The sequence below is a fragment of the Physella acuta genome, unplaced genomic scaffold, assembly GCF_028476545.2.
Source record: "Physella acuta isolate Inbredline_101_S28 unplaced genomic scaffold, ASM2847654v3 ptg000448l, whole genome shotgun sequence".
Lineage (NCBI taxonomy): Eukaryota > Metazoa > Mollusca > Gastropoda > Physidae > Physella > Physella acuta.
In genome coordinates, this window is record NW_026731967.1 from 163462 (window position 1) to 179534 (window position 16073).

The 16073-nt window shown below is 32.9% G+C and overlaps 1 protein-coding gene across 2 annotated transcripts; it reads right to left on the reverse strand.

Annotated features, from left to right (window-relative positions):
- Positions 1-1406: 1406 nt before the first annotated feature.
- LOC131943227 (N-alpha-acetyltransferase 35, NatC auxiliary subunit) lies at positions 1407-13554 on the reverse strand. 2 transcript variants are annotated; one of them, XM_059303243.1, is made up of 20 exons: positions 13416-13554; positions 11815-11946; positions 11456-11570; positions 10975-11049; positions 10263-10430; positions 9446-9556; positions 9292-9342; positions 9036-9119; positions 8746-8863; positions 8220-8398; positions 7955-8014; positions 7650-7756; positions 6718-6883; positions 5571-5749; positions 5279-5364; positions 5036-5154; positions 4627-4767; positions 4167-4289; positions 3316-3396; positions 1407-2695 (listed from the first exon to the last, which is right to left on the reverse strand). In XM_059303243.1, the coding sequence occupies exons 2-20, from the start codon at positions 11931-11933 to the stop codon at positions 2636-2638; spliced, it is 2142 nt and encodes a 713-aa protein (XP_059159226.1). In that variant the 5' UTR covers positions 11934-11946; positions 13416-13554; the 3' UTR covers positions 1407-2635. The 2 variants fall into 2 exon arrangements, with proteins under 2 accessions (XP_059159226.1, XP_059159225.1); XM_059303242.1 differs by having other exon boundaries at positions 11815-11950.
- Between the last annotated feature and the right edge of the window lie 2519 nt (positions 13555-16073).

Below are 16073 nucleotides of genomic sequence, written 5' to 3' on the forward strand. Positions count from 1 at the left end.
ATATATATATATATATATATATATATATATATATATATATATATATATATGTATATATATATATATATGTATATATATATATATATATATATATATATATATATATATATATATATATATATATTACATATATATATACATATAAATATATGAAACAGATATATGCAGTCCACTACATAAAGTGTTGCAATTAGATTAGTACCTGTATGGTTGTAAGTTATGTTGTTTATAATAATCTAATTAAAAAATAATCAATTTTGTTTTCCACGGAGTGTTAATAGATTATTTAGATTTCATTATCTACCCTGAGTTCTATTTTAAATGTTGTATTCAGTGTTAAGCAGTGTATTATTTTATCAGTAACTTCTTAGCGAAAATGTTTGTGTATTTACATACATCGATTTATATAATATATATACAAGGTTTATAAGTTGGGCAGGAAAATCTGGAAAAATCCAGGGTTCTTATTTGGGACCTGTTTTTTATAGGGCGCGTACATCCAATGCTCATTGCTTCAACTAGAAAATTTGGGGTATGTCTTATCGCGCTGACGTTATATGCGCCAGAATTATGTATACACTGATTAGTACTGAACTGTTTAGACACATAAATGTGTAAACGAGGTATTAATGACGTTAAAATGTATCTCATTATATTAGTTACATGGGGGGGGGGGGGGGGGAGTTAATTCACAAACTGTCAAAAAGTATACATTGAATTGAAAGGCTAAAGTATGCTAAAAAAAGATCAGTCATTAAAACTCATTAAATTTTATTAATTGAAAAAACAAAACATTTCATTGAGAGGTTAAAACTAATGGCACATTAGGGATCAATGACACTTCACCTTTCAAGTTATAACTTTATCAGACGCTTAAAAAAAAGAAATTAACTGACTATTTACACATTTCATTCACTACATGATTGTACGTCCTATAAACAATTGAAATTCTCACTTTCTCATACATTGGTTCTATCTTCTTAACTCACTGAGTAAGCCTTTTAACACAAGGCTTCTAACACTATTTGTTATTGCCCCTTAAACCACAAAAGATCTCAAAGAATTAATTAAAAAACAATTATCTTACACGTGGATAAGGAAATAGAAATTTTAAATATGCTTTAAATAATATTTTGTTTTGATTAATGTATTTTAAATGTGAATTTTAATAAAAAAAAATTTAAATTGTTTCTCCACTGAAAAATGTTTTCTAAAAAAAGCTAGGGGATTTTGACATAATTTTCACTTCACAGTAAAACATTTATGGAAATTTTTTTAAAACTATATTAAAAAAAAGAAAGAAATTTCTTTAGTAATCATCATGCTTAACAAATATCAGAAAATTTATATTTAAATAAATTATGTTGATATCAAGTATGTAAATGTGAATTTTGATGACTCTAAAACATTGTTTATTGTTTCCCAGAGCCTTAACAAAATATAATACTTTACCACCATATTGAGATATACCAATTCTCCTTAAAATTATTTGGGGTCATAAACTACAGTGAAAGAAGCCCGGCTATATTTTAATATTCCTTCAGCTCTCAACCTCTCTCCACAAACAAACTTTATAACCATACAATGTGATGACATCATGGAATACATTAAACTTTTCAAATCAAAGTTGGCAGTGTTTTTTTTCTCTTTTAATGTTTATGTTGTCATTAAATTTTGCTTAACAGTCTGAATATTTAAATTTATTTTTCAAGTCAGGTTCCATTTTTATTTCATGGAATGGGGGAGGGGGTTGAACTGTTTCAATTTTTATGTAGTCATTAAATTTTGTTCAAGTCTGAATATTATTTAAACTTTTTTTTTTTCAAGACCAGTTGCAGTATTATTTCATGGAATGGGGAGAGGAAATATTAATTTCATTAAATCAATGCAGTTAAAATTTGTCAGTTGATATCAACTGACTGTTACTGTCAACAGATCAGGGAAATTGTTAAACGCAAGTAATGTTAAACATTAAAAAAAAACCATAAAAATCTTTTTAAAAACCTGAATCAAGAAAGGATAACTGTGTTAAAAATGACATTTAACCATGACCATCACAGAGAAACTACTGACCAGCAAAGTGATCAGACATTTGGTTTAATTATGCATCAACACGGGGTAATAAAACAAAACACAACAGATTGGGACTTGAAAAAAAACAACTTAATGGCTACGTTTCTAATGTCAAATCAGTTCTAAGTCTACATCAACTAACTAGAAAAAATAAAACAACTGACGTCACAACTACTAATACACAAAATATATTTTGAAAATATAGCAGTAATTACAATTTCATAACTTTTAAAACTACTTAACCAGTATAATATCGACTTAAAACAAAATGAATAAAATTATAAATAAAAATTTAAACTATAAAGATCATACAGACATTTACATCACCCATCCACTTTTTTTTTAACCGTTAGTTAAAACAAAGAGTGACAAATATAATCTCATCCAACTTTTGTTTTATTACCCAATGTAATGTTTAGCATTAAAGAAATAAAACAATCACACGGCATGCTAAAAATAGCATGAACAAGTGTGATGAAATAAATATCTGGATTCAATCAGCTGTGAGCAGGCATACACATACACGCACATAGACCACAACACACATGAGCTGCTGGAATTTTCACACCACTTTGATAACAGGGAAAATCTTGTGTTGGGAAAAATCAAACTCAGGCGGTACCTGCAGAAAATGAACAATTGAGAAATATTAGCATTACAGGTGGAACATAAGTGAATTATTAGGATTATAATGGGTAGAATTCACATACATGGTATAAATATGGTAACCCTTAGAAATAAATTTTAAATTGGTTTTTTTTTTGTGAAATCATATAATGAATTCAATTTTTTGAATACCAAAAGAATAATTTTTTAAAAATGTTTTGTTGTTTAATAGCTGCTGAAAATTTTTAATTAGAGAGCACAAGATACAAAAATTATCGGCAAAAAACTGAACCTTTATAACTAGAGCACAATTGAAAAAATGGTTTTCTAATGTTTATTGAAAAACATTCCCAATGAAGAATCCAAAATACTCTTTAAAGTATATTATCAGAATCAAGGTATTTAGTTCATGCCATTATCTTTGAAATAAAAATGAAGATATGGTCGGGGCCAAGATAGAACCACTAACAAAAAAATAGCTTTGATCAGGTTTCTAAGTCTTCTTAGAAGAGCTAAAATTATACTAAAATAAAAAAAATTATTTAACAAAACTAGTTTAAAAAAACCTTTTCAACTCTTGTATTAAGCTGTTTATATTAAATATAAAAAGAGCTCTAAAACTACAACAGTATTTACCATGGAGTTCTCCTTATGACCACTAACTACCAGCTTCATCACCACAAAGTTGGTCTTGGCAATTTTAATAACTGTTTGAATCTATTTCAAACAAACAAAATGAAATGTTACATATCAATATGAAATATTATACAACAGTTTGAATTGGTTTCAACAAACAAAAAATAATTTGCCACACAATACACAATAGTGTTAAAACTGTAGTCTAGTTAAAACATAGTTTCAGTTTTTAATCTTTCCTCCAAGACTGACTGTTCTCTAAGAGTTTGACAATACTTTGTCCACGTTATCTGTAATTTTTCTGAATCACAAGGTTTTAGTTGCATATTTTGATCATATTAATATTGTGTTTTTTTGTCTTGAGGTTATTTTGGTGTTAATTTTGTGTTTTGTAATAGTTTTTTGTTCTTTATCAAAATAAATATTTGTTCTAGTAGCCTACTAATCTAATTCAAGAATGAATTTGTGGTCTATAATTTTTTTTATAAACTTTCAACTAATTTTTCACCAAATGAAGAGTATTTTTCATGTAGAAAAGTAATTTATTACTGTGTCTAATATATAAACTTTCTTTCCTTAAAAAATAAATAATCCCGTAAAATATTATATTAAATTATGATGACCATTTATATATTCTATGTGTGTGTTTCAAATAAAAGGAAAAAACATTCTGTTTTAGTAATGGTGGGGAGGGGGGGGGGGGGGGGGGGAAGAAAAGAGAATATTTCTGGTAAACCTTGGAAAATAAATTTGGGATAACAGGTTTAAAAACAATTATTTAAATACAGCAGATACTCTAAATTTAGATAAAATAGTGCTTGGTTAAAGAAGTAACAATCCAAACGATGTACCTCCTCTGACTGTGGAATCACAGAATCTAGCAGCTCTTTAGCTTGACAGAAACATTTGTAGGCTGAACCAAAGAGATCCTGGGTTGTTGGTAGAGGATCATAGCGCCGCAAGTCTGACATTTCCTAATAGAACAAATACAGATGTTAGTTTAACTTGGTCACTGCATGATTAGGGACACAGTGGTCTCAAGTGTAACATTTCTGAACAGAACAGTTACACATCTTAGTTTCAGCTGGTCAATAAAAAGTAGTCTATCGGCTGTAGTCACAATGAAAGACTTGCTCTGCATTACAACTGCCACACATCTTTGATATGTCACAGTCATAAACTCTGCTTTTAACAGTGCTACGGTTATTTGTTCTCAAAGAGTAATTTTACTGATTTCTGGCAGTATAAAATACCCTGCGTTAAATAACAAACAAGTTGATGCAGACTGTAAAACTAAAAGAGTTCCCTTACTTTGTATTGGCTGTAGTGCACCATGGGTGGTGTCAGTACAGCAGCAAATGGAGCAAATCTGTGGCTGTACCGCACTTCCTCGTTGTCAAACCGAAATTTGGGTTCTTTCAACTTCCCACACAGTTGGAAAGCTATCACAGCCTGGATTGAAAGAATCAAAACAACATGTAAGAAATATAAAAATTATATGCTTATGTAAGGGATCACAGAATCAGCATAAGTTACACTATGCTGTGTTACAAAAGAGTAACTATCATAGCCTGGGTTGAAAGAATCAAAACACGTTAGGAATATAAAAATTATGTGCTCCTGTACGGGATCACAGAATCAGCATAAGTTACACTATCCTGTGTTACAAAAAGAGTAACTGGCAGCTTGAATGTTGATGCGTCAACTATTTATAACAAACTTTGTAATATCCACCAAACATTTGCTGATAGGCCTGGGCAATGGTAAGCTCCCTTGTCAGGGTCTTTGTTCTTTTCTTCTTCTTATTTTTCTTGCTACTTCTACCTTTGACTGACATGTCTGTGGATACAGCAATAAAAAAAATTAACAAAATGTGTTACCTAGGTAACCTAAGCTGTGCTTCAATAACAAATTAATTAAATAATTTGTGATACATGAATTGAAGAGTTAAATGATAAGACACCTGGAGCATTCTCCGCTTCAAGGAGAAAACTGTCTGCTCGATGAAGGGTAGAAACCAGCCATGCATACAAAATTTCATACAGATACCTGGTGAATTAACATAAGCAAACAGAGAATTTAAACAAAGTTTTATAAAATGTGAAAGAAATACAAAATTATAATATTTAAGATTTTTAAAGCTCTTTTTATGTATGTATATTTTTTACATTATAAGTATAAAACAATAATTTATGCAAATTAATTATTTTCCAAATGTGTCCCCATTGCCATACAAAGACACCACATAAACATACCAGTACACATAATGGTATTCAAAGATGGCATACAGTTCCAGTTCAAAGCCTGATAAGGTATAGTTGATCATTGCATTGAGTGTGTGGAACAACACCCAAGTACCAAAACACGCCAGGTGGTTCCGATTTCTCTCTGTTTTTACCAGGAGCGTGTGAAGATAGGCATCTACCTTATCAGCCTGTCAAAACAACAAACACAGCTGTAACATTTAGATTAAAAATGGAAGTTCGTAACCAAATGTAATTGAAAAAGAGTAAAGTTCCCAGTCAGGATCGTCAACACAGCAAATGATGTAGAGTTCAATTATTTCTATAGTCAGTTCTATGCTTTTACTTTCCTTAGCCAGAGTAAGGTAGTAAGGTATATATAAAAGCTACGTGGACTCAAAAATGTTGAATTGACTTCAACTTCTTGAACTGAAACCAAGAATTTTGGGCTAACAATCAAGTTCTATACTTCTTAACTACACCATCTCAAAATTGTGGATATATGCATTATATTGTTTTTTTTACCCAACTCTAAATTATTTAGATTTACTTTAGACCATAAAACACAATATTTTAAACATGAGCTATTCAAGTGATGTTTCTTATCCTCTCTACCAAACATTCACCTTTTGCTTGATATTTTTTTTAGCAAGACTCCTCTCTATACAGACCAGCCAACTATCTATATCAGGGGTCTCCAAACTTTTCAGTCCGAGGGCCGCATTAACTATCAAATTTCAGTTCGGGGGCCAGTTTCTTCCAGGCATGTCTTTGATTTTTCTGGGCAAAGTTCCTCAGCCATCACCAACAAATGGTTTTTCCGTGGACAAAAAGATCTCAGCGGGCCAGATGAGAGGACACAGCGGGCCGCATCTGGCCCGCGGCCGTAGTTTGGAAACCCCTGATCTATATACATGTTACATCTTACATCAACATTGGTAACAATCCCAAGACCTTGTCATCCTACCCCATAACCATTATCACACTATACCAAAACATTAAACATCTTTAACACATGACAACAAACAATCCCCACAAATATATCAACAAAGGCGTGACCTCTTCTTGCATGTTTGACAATCTTCTAAAATGTTGGCTAAATTATCACACATTTGACAAATTACAATAAATGATCCATACAAATACATAAAGGCCTGACCTCTTCTTGCATGTTTGACAAATCTTCTAAAATGTGGGCCCACTTGTCCCTCTGTCTGGCTCTGTTGTGACCAGTGATTTGAAACAATGTACAAAATGGTCTTGCTGCTCGGGTCAGAAGGGCATCAATATATTCTTTAGCTTGAGCATGGTTGTAAATAGAGGACCTGATGCACAGATGTTTGGGTAAAAATTATACAACAGAACAATTTTCAATAGCTTTTCAAATTTTTGCCTAATATAAATATATATATCATATTATATGGTGGTGCTCATAGCGACAAATTAAGCAGTGCAATTATTTACGCCAATAGGCTTTCAAGGAAATAAACACTGCTTATATCCTCTTAAGAATGATGCTACAAAATCTGCCTATTCAATCATTTCAGTCAAAATTTTATCCAATTTTTTTAATAGCAATCAAATATGCTAATCTAAGTAATCTTCAAAAGCACTACAAATCACTGTACTTGCTTTTTTTTAAAATAGCTATTAGTTATTTAATGCTTTTGAAACTAACCAAAGAGTGTTAATACTAGTTAGTTTTAGAATTTTGTTTGTATTTTTACAACATATATTGAGTTTTTCTTTACACTGTAAAGACATATATAAACAACAATTTTGCTATTTTCTTGAGTTTTGTGTTAATTTGGAACCAAATTTAAGTAAAATGAAATAAAAACTTTTACATGCTGTGATTTCATGTGATTTCACAACACCAATCCGTTTTTTGTTTTGATTTTTGGGGTTTCAGATTTTTTTGGCCAAATGGACTAATAAAATATAATTTGTTTTTACATTTACACTATTACTTTTCATTAAAATACTTGTACTTAGAGCATTACTACAGAAGTATTTTGTCTCTTAACTGGCAGACAAGCAAGGCTGTACCCACAGCTGTGACTGGATGATAAATGACATACATTTTCTTACTTTGGTGAGAGTCCAGGAGGGGCTATGAACCCGCGGATGGTTTCTTTCAGCGCATCAACAACACTCTGGGTGCCAAATATTCTTCTATTGGGTGGCAATAACAACAACTGTCAAGGCCAAAACAAAATATAGGTTAAAATGGTGTTGTTACTTGTTTGGAACAAGAACAATTACTTTTATCAAATTATAAGAATGAAAAAATATCACAGTAAACTCTTTCAACAAAACATAATTCAATGGATGATACTAATGAAATAATCTGTTCGAGTAGTATTGGAACGATCAATGGTAAAATTGTAATTTACTTGCAATAAAGATCTTGATAAAACACATGGCGAGGACTTGCTGAACTCAGTGAAAGCTTCCTAAAAAGGAAAAAGAAAAATGTAGTCCTCTATTTGGAGTTACTACTGTACAAAAGAATTCAAGATACAATTTATATTATTTATACTTTTTTAAAAATAAATATTTTAAGAAGAAAATATTCTTTACAAATGGATTTCATTTCAATAACTAGAATAAATGTGAATTATTTAGAAAACGTTTTTAAATTGACGACAATGGACTTACCAAAATATTGTGTAAATATCCTAAATCAGGGACAGTTGTGATGAAGAGCAGCTTCTGAACCAATGTGGACATGTAATTAAAGGAATCTACCCTAGCCTTGATTATGGTGTAGCGAGGAAATGTTGGAGGCAGTAATCTCTGATTAATTAGAGGTTCAAACCCCATAATTGTTGGATAATCTATTGGTGAGAAATAATTCCATAATCCTTTAAATCCATGAATCATCTTTCAATATTTGTAGCTAACAAATCAAGGTTCCCAGAAAACTGCGCAACAGAAAACTGCACAAAAACAACTAACTATACCAATATAGTTTAATTTAATTTTATTTTTTGGAAAGGATTTTTTTTTCTACAATGTACATGTAATCATTCATAGCTAATGTTTATAAATGATTGATTTTAAGAAAATAAATTCCGTTGCACAAATTTTTGTGTAGTTTTCTGTTGCGCATCTTCCTTGTCACCCAAATCAGATATCACTGCTCTAATCAGTAAACAAATAAACCTAAATAAAAAAACCTAACCATTTTTGGATGCTGGTGTTGATTCCTCCAGCAGCCCCAGAGATATTGTCTCGGTGATGGTTGGTATAAGCTCAGCAAGTTGATTCAACTGTTTTTGTGCCAAAGGTAAGCCCTCACACTGTAACAAAAATTTAATTTTTTACTGCAATAAATAAACACAGAAATGGGGAAGTAGTAACAATTAAGGAAAAGATTAAACCATTACTTGTGAACACCAGGCGATTTTTTAATATGGAACACTTAATATAACAGTAACAAGTATGTATTAAATATATTTGTTACTTAATTACCTTTTCTTTAGCGAATGACAATAATGCCGAGTAGAATAACCTGTAAAATTTGAGCCGGACATGGACTGCTGTGACAAGTTTATGCTGAATTTGAACAGAAAACAGATAGTGTCAGCATTACCACGCAAATAGAAAACCAAATTAAATTTTCCACAATAAATATTTTTCTAGCCAAGCTTATGTCGGTGATTTAAAATAAAAATTTCTTCGTTAAAAAATTCTACTAAAAAATTTCTTCGATAAAAATTCAACTCACCTGCCTTTCTTGGGACTCTGATCTATCTTCACCTGCTTTGGATCTTGTACTCTATGCAATAAAATATAGATTTGAACACATAGCAAGTCTAGTGAAAAAAACTCTCAAAGAACTAGAAATAATCTAAGAACTGGTTACATGAACTAACCCTTACCTTGCTAATTTTTCCTAGTTCTTCTTCAACCTCCTTGATCATACCTAATGCTCGTGTCTCAGAAACATCTCCAGCCATCTTGAAGCCATATGACATGGGCTGAAAATCTTCCTAGAACACAAGATGGAATAAATTTTAAGTGCATTTTAAATATATAAATAAATGGCTACTTAGGTTAGATAATTGAACCTTGGATTTTTTAAAATAACAATATATGGCTTCATAGTCAGATTGGATGGGTAATTGAGCCTTTGAAATAAAGATGCAAGGCTTGGGCAGAAAATAGGAAAGACCCAAGTCATGCCCATATTACAGGCCCCCTCTCTCCATACAGCTGATGAGCCCAAGGGTGAGGCATTACCTACATAACTTTGCATCAGCTGTGTTGAAGGAGGTGCCAAAATGAAAAACAGAGTTGGTAATCCTATCACCTAAGGGGCTCCACTTCTGTTGGGAGTTTTCTCTCCTAGATGGGTTGATGTACCCAGCCAACAAGCCTCATCTGCCCAAGGTTCAACTCAGGACTTGACGATTAGTAACAATATTTCCCTCCTGACTACTGCAATCCTCTGGGAATGTGTGGTCAACACTATCCCAGCCGGCATCACTTTCCCAATTGTGAGTAGAGTAACCATTAGGACTGGGTGCACTCACTGACATCCTACAAATTCAAGCCCCGGATCAAAGCTCAAGACTTTCGGGCTGTGCTCTATCATTTGACCATACTGTCCCATCTGGTCATATAGTGACAAACTTGCACAATATAAAATTTGCCACTCGACTTTCATACACTGAAACAAAACAGTTCAAAGTTCACCTCTTCCACTGTTCCAGCCCTGTTGATTCGTTCTCTAATGTGATCTACTGTCTTAAGCATAACAATACAAAATGCTTTGAGGTATCTGTCTTCAATAACATATGGGTTATGGAGGTACAAATTGGTGAAAACAGTTTGAGCCAATGAGTGGCCTTCTATCCAGGTCACCTGCAAGAAGAAAAATTTACCTTATGTAGGTGTTACTTATTTCAGAGAGTTGTTAGATTACTGATTAAAGAGAATTATTGTTAACACAATTAATGCTGGCTTAAAACAAAGATTTTTTTAAGGTTACTAATTGTATTTGATTCAAAAGACTTGATAATTAGGTGTGTTTACAAATATCTCTGATTATAACTCTGGGCTAAGGGCATAAATTCCATAAATTTTGACACTTTAAGTCCTCCCCCACCCTCATAATATTTGTTTATTTTTTATTTTAAAACAATAGTAATTGTAACTGAAGTGTTTCTCTTCAATAAAAGATACTCCCAATAAATAAAATAAGAAAGCAACTATTAACTGATAGCCAGCTGGCTTAATTTCACCGAAACACTATTTTATTTAATACTCAAAGTGGTAGCAATTTAAGAGTTAGTTTTAGTTTACAGTTACAAATATAAAGTCTAAATAAAATTTTCAAGATTGACTGCCAAAAATACCAAAGCTTATACTTATTGTAAACCATATTTAACTTAAACATACAACTCACTAAACAAGCTGAAGAGGCATCCATTATGCCAATAAGTTCTGAATAATCCAGATTCTCTACTTTGACACAACCTTCCTGGTAAGAAAATAAATAATTACATTTCTCCGAGCATTAACTTTTTTTTAGTTTGTTGGCATATGTGTTTCTGAATAAACAAGCAACCTTATTATGTGTAAAAATAAAATATGGAGACAAATGGAACAATTTTTGCAAATTAAATATTAAATGTTAAAACCATATTTAAATAGAAATATTTTTTAACAAAAACAAGACTTTTTTTAAGCTGACCAAAAAATTGAAATTTTAAGAAAATATTCAATAGAAAAATAATTCTTTCCTAGTTAATATGTAGTGATGGGAGAAAAGTAAAATATTTACAGAATACTAACATGAGAAGTGTATTAAATTAAGAGCAACATTTTGCCAAACTTTGAAATTTTCATAATGGTATTGAACAAATACAAACAATAAAATAAGTAACCTTTATTGATTGCTCTAGCGTAAGAACTTTTCTTTTGATCTGATTACAAAGCATCCCTGCATCCATCTTTGGGTCCATCATCTCTATAGCAGACATAGCCTCAAACAACCCAAATCTTGATTTTTTGTTGGAAGAATAAATTTTTTCAATATGCATTTATAACTATAAAGATTGTAAGACCAATAATAAGATGTTAAAATATATAGCAAAGGTGTAAAATGTATTGAATCAGGGGAAAGAGTACATTGAAAAAAATAATTTTTAAGCCCCTAAATGATTAAACTAATAGATTTGCAGTAGGTTTACTATACCAGCTAACTTCAAGAATTTTAATGGATTAAAAAAGCCAAATAACTTACGAGCAGTCATGCACCAGTTCCCCAAGATGTAAATGTTTGCTGGCAGAAAAGAAGTCTTGGGTAATATCAACCCATTTAAATTTGGGGATGTCCAATTTCTCATTCTCGCTGCTTGTCATTTCTGATTCAGTTCTGTCTGATAGAAACAAAAATAAAAGGGCTTAACATAAGCTCCATAAAACTGCATTCTATCTCAAAGTATACACCTAAAATAAGTCCAGTTTTTCATGATTTTAATTTTAAGAAATACAATGAATTTCTGAGATTTTGCAAAATTTAATAATTTGACTAGACCCATATTAGTATACTAATCTAGGTGCAAGTACTAGTGTCTCAAATTCTTCTGTAAAGTATGTGTTCAGTTGTTGGTAGATTATCAAGTTTAGTGTTGGGTCCAAAATTAGTAATCAGTTTTTGAGTTGACTGTAAGGTTTTTTTCTTTTTGAATGCGCTTGTACACATATGCCTAAATCTACATTAAAATTTGATTTAGGTTACTTACTAGCCTAACTAACAAAAAAACTGGCTACAGTATCACCCTTTTTAAAAAGGTTCATAAGACAGTAGGCCTATATCTAGTATGAGTACAGCAACTATGTCATTGTCACTACATACACTGTGACTACACATATTGGTAAACTATAATAACTGGCTACAACAGTGACTCAACACTCAAAACTGTCAACACATACAGAGGCGTAGCGAGGGGGGGGGGGGGGGGGCGGGGGGGGGGGACATATGTCCCCAGGCGCCGACCTTAGGGGGGGCGCCAAATTGAAAGTTTGAGGGGGGGAGTGCAAATGTAGAGTTCGAGGGGGGGGGGTGCAAATCAAAAGTTTGAGGGGGGGGGGGTGCAAATCGAAAGTTTGAGGGGGGGGGTGCAAATAGAAAGTTTGAGGGGGGGGGGGGTGGAAATGAAAAGTTCGAGGGGGGGGGTGCAAATCGAAAGTTTGAGGGGGGGGGGTGCAAATGAAAAGTTCGAGGCGGGGGGGGTGCAAATCGAAAATTTGCTCCCGAGGGGGGCGCCAAATTGAAAGTATGTCCCCGGGCGCCGGGAAGGGTCGCTACGCCTCTGAACACATACATTGACAATTTGTACTTGACTTGGCGTCACATGGGCTCAATGAAAATCTAAAAAACAATAGGCCCTAATTAAGACTGGAGGTCTAAAAATTTTTAGAATCAATCTAAAATCTCTAGATCTCTGGTAGATTTTAGATCTAGATCTACATAGTACATACATTCTACGCCTACATTCTACATTCATTTGGAAATAGGATTATCCCAGAATTCAGAATCTTTTTCTAGCCTCTCTTGAAGAATCATATGGCCTTGATTAGAAGTCTATTATTTTATATTACCTTTTATTTGGTAAACCATATATCAAAATAAAAAAAATGGTGATTCTGACTAGAATCTAATCTAGATCTAGAGTCTAAACCATGGTAATTTTATTTAGGCCCCTTTTTTTTTTTGTAGGATTTTGTTGTGTAGACTGGCTTGGATTTTTTTTTTCTGCTGATCTTCAAGCATCAAATCTAGAGATCTAGAATAGATCTATGGCAAACGTTCAAGCGAAGGGAATATAATTTTATTATCACCTTTTAGTGGTGTTAAACCACAACAAGCATTTATCATGAGGTAGATACAAGTTTATATTTTATTGTACAAGTAGAATACTAATCACCGCAAAGTTTTAATTGCGGTGTTTTGTCCTCTCTTAAACCATAAAGAGAAACAGGAAGTGCATGGAATGACAGAACACTACAGTAGCCTCCACTCGTTGACGCTAGTTTACAAAAAATTAAAATGATGTTTTAAAAAGAAACGCAATATTGAAAAGTGGTTGTCCATCAATAACATCACGCTATTTGATGAACGCTTTTTACCCTCCCCACAATCGCAATCGTTGCAAATCGTCGCGAGAAATCATTTCCTCCAAAAATGATGTCCTACTTCCAGTGGCGTAGCGAGGTCGGGTGTTACCCGGTGCGGCACTTAATGGTGTCACCCCCCAGAGGCGTAGCGACCTTTCCCGGGGACAAACTTTTCGATTTGCACACCCCCCCCCCCCCCCAAGTTTTCGATTTGCACCCCCACCCCTCAAGTTTTTCTCTATATATTTTGCTATTTTTTTGCCTTGGTGTCACCCCCCTAAAAGGTGTCACCCGGTGCGGACGGCACCCCCGCCCCACCCCCCCCCCCCCCTCGCTACGCCCCTGCCTACTTCAACCTACACCTTCCTGTACAAAAAATATGATTATTAAAAAGGGGGTCGTCCATAAATGACGTCGCACTTGTAGGAGGGAGGGGGGGGTCCGTAATTTTGTGACGGTGTGTGATGAGGGGGAGGGGGAGGGGGTTCAGATGGTGTGACGTCACACTTTTGCATTATAAAAAAGCAATGTTAGAAAACGAATTTTAGCCATTATTTCGAGTTTAAGAAAACGGTTTTAATAACAATAGGAATTGCTCAAAATAGTAATGTTGACAGAGTTCTGACAAGTTTTTTGAAAAATATCAATGTTTTAAGAAAAATCCAACAGCAATTCTGAGGGGGGTTGTAGGCTGAGATGTGACGTCATTTTAGGGGGGTCTGGCTTTTTGTGACGACGTGTGACAGAGGGGAAGGGGGGTATTTACCTGTTAATAGTGTGACGTCACATTTTCCATAAATTACCGACCCCGCAAACCCCTCGCCATTAAATACAAATGCTGAAATCCCCTCCCTAGGATAGAGATGTTGTTGATGGAAATGCCCCCCTCCCCAGAGGACACTTCTTTAAACAAGATTTGAAAATTCTGAGTCCTCCAATTTACACAGGCCGTATAGATATCGTGAAATATCTATATTAGTATAATTAAAATAGAACCACTCTAACACCCACAAACTACATCCCCATAATGAAATTCCCTAATTTTCTACTGAAAAATTACATGTTATATTAGTTTAATATATATATATATATATATATATATATATATATATATATATATATAATGTTCTTTTCTTTTGTGAAGCCTTATGGGGTCGTCCATTTGAACATTTGAACTCTACTTCATCTGCCCTATGGATCATTACGTCTGAAAGGGGAACTTCACTTATTCTGTAATTAAACCCAACTGGACAGTATTTTTTTTTAAATTTCAAATATATTTGACGTATTTTTTTTTAGACGTGATGCCATTTATGGACAAAACCAAAGTGACTTTCTCAGCAGGTGTGTATAGTCCTTATTGACTTGACAATCCATAGGGTGGGTTTTTTTCTTTGACCATAGTATGTATAGTGATAATGTGGTCAGCACCACAGGGCCATTCACAACATGCCACTAGCCAGAGCCAATGGGATGGAATTTGAGACTTTCACTTTAGGGATGGAAGTCATGTTTTTCTACCTGTCGCCCTATGTCAACCAGATATTGTAAAATACGTGTAGCAATTTTTTTTTTCCATTCTTGTAAAATGTTTCAAAATTTACATGTAGGCCTACTATCATACAGTGAGACACATTAATTTGGGGAAAAATTTAGCTCTACATTTTAGGGGAGTAAGGACAAATTTCACCCATTATCTTCACAAGGGGGGGGGGGGGGGAGAAGGAGGAGGAATGCTGTCCACACTGAGTGACACCATAGAGGGATGACACACCCATTGATGCTTAATCCAGAGTGACACCATTTGGAAGGATGACCACACACAAAAATACTTTAAAACAATGCCTTATCCACCTAAAAGAATAGCACTATGGAGTGAGGACACCACACACACAAATTTAAAAAAAAAAAACAATGCTTAATGCAGCTAAAATAATAAAGTATTAGGGAAAATGCTAAATTATTGTCGTAGGGTGACACCCTCTGTTACCACACTGGGTGACTTTTGACCTAATGATGTGACTAGTCTCACCTATATCATATTTAATTTTCATATACTGTCTCTCTCAAATTCATGATTGCATATATATATATATATATATAATATATATATATATATATATATATATATATATATATATATATATATATATATATATATATACATATACATATATATATATATATATATATATATATATATATATATATATATATATATATATACTATATATATATATATTATATATATATATATATATAGTATATATATATATATATATATATATATATATATATATATATATAAGTATATATATATTATAAGTATATATAATATTATATAAGTATATATTTATAATTATAATTTAAGTACTTTCACAA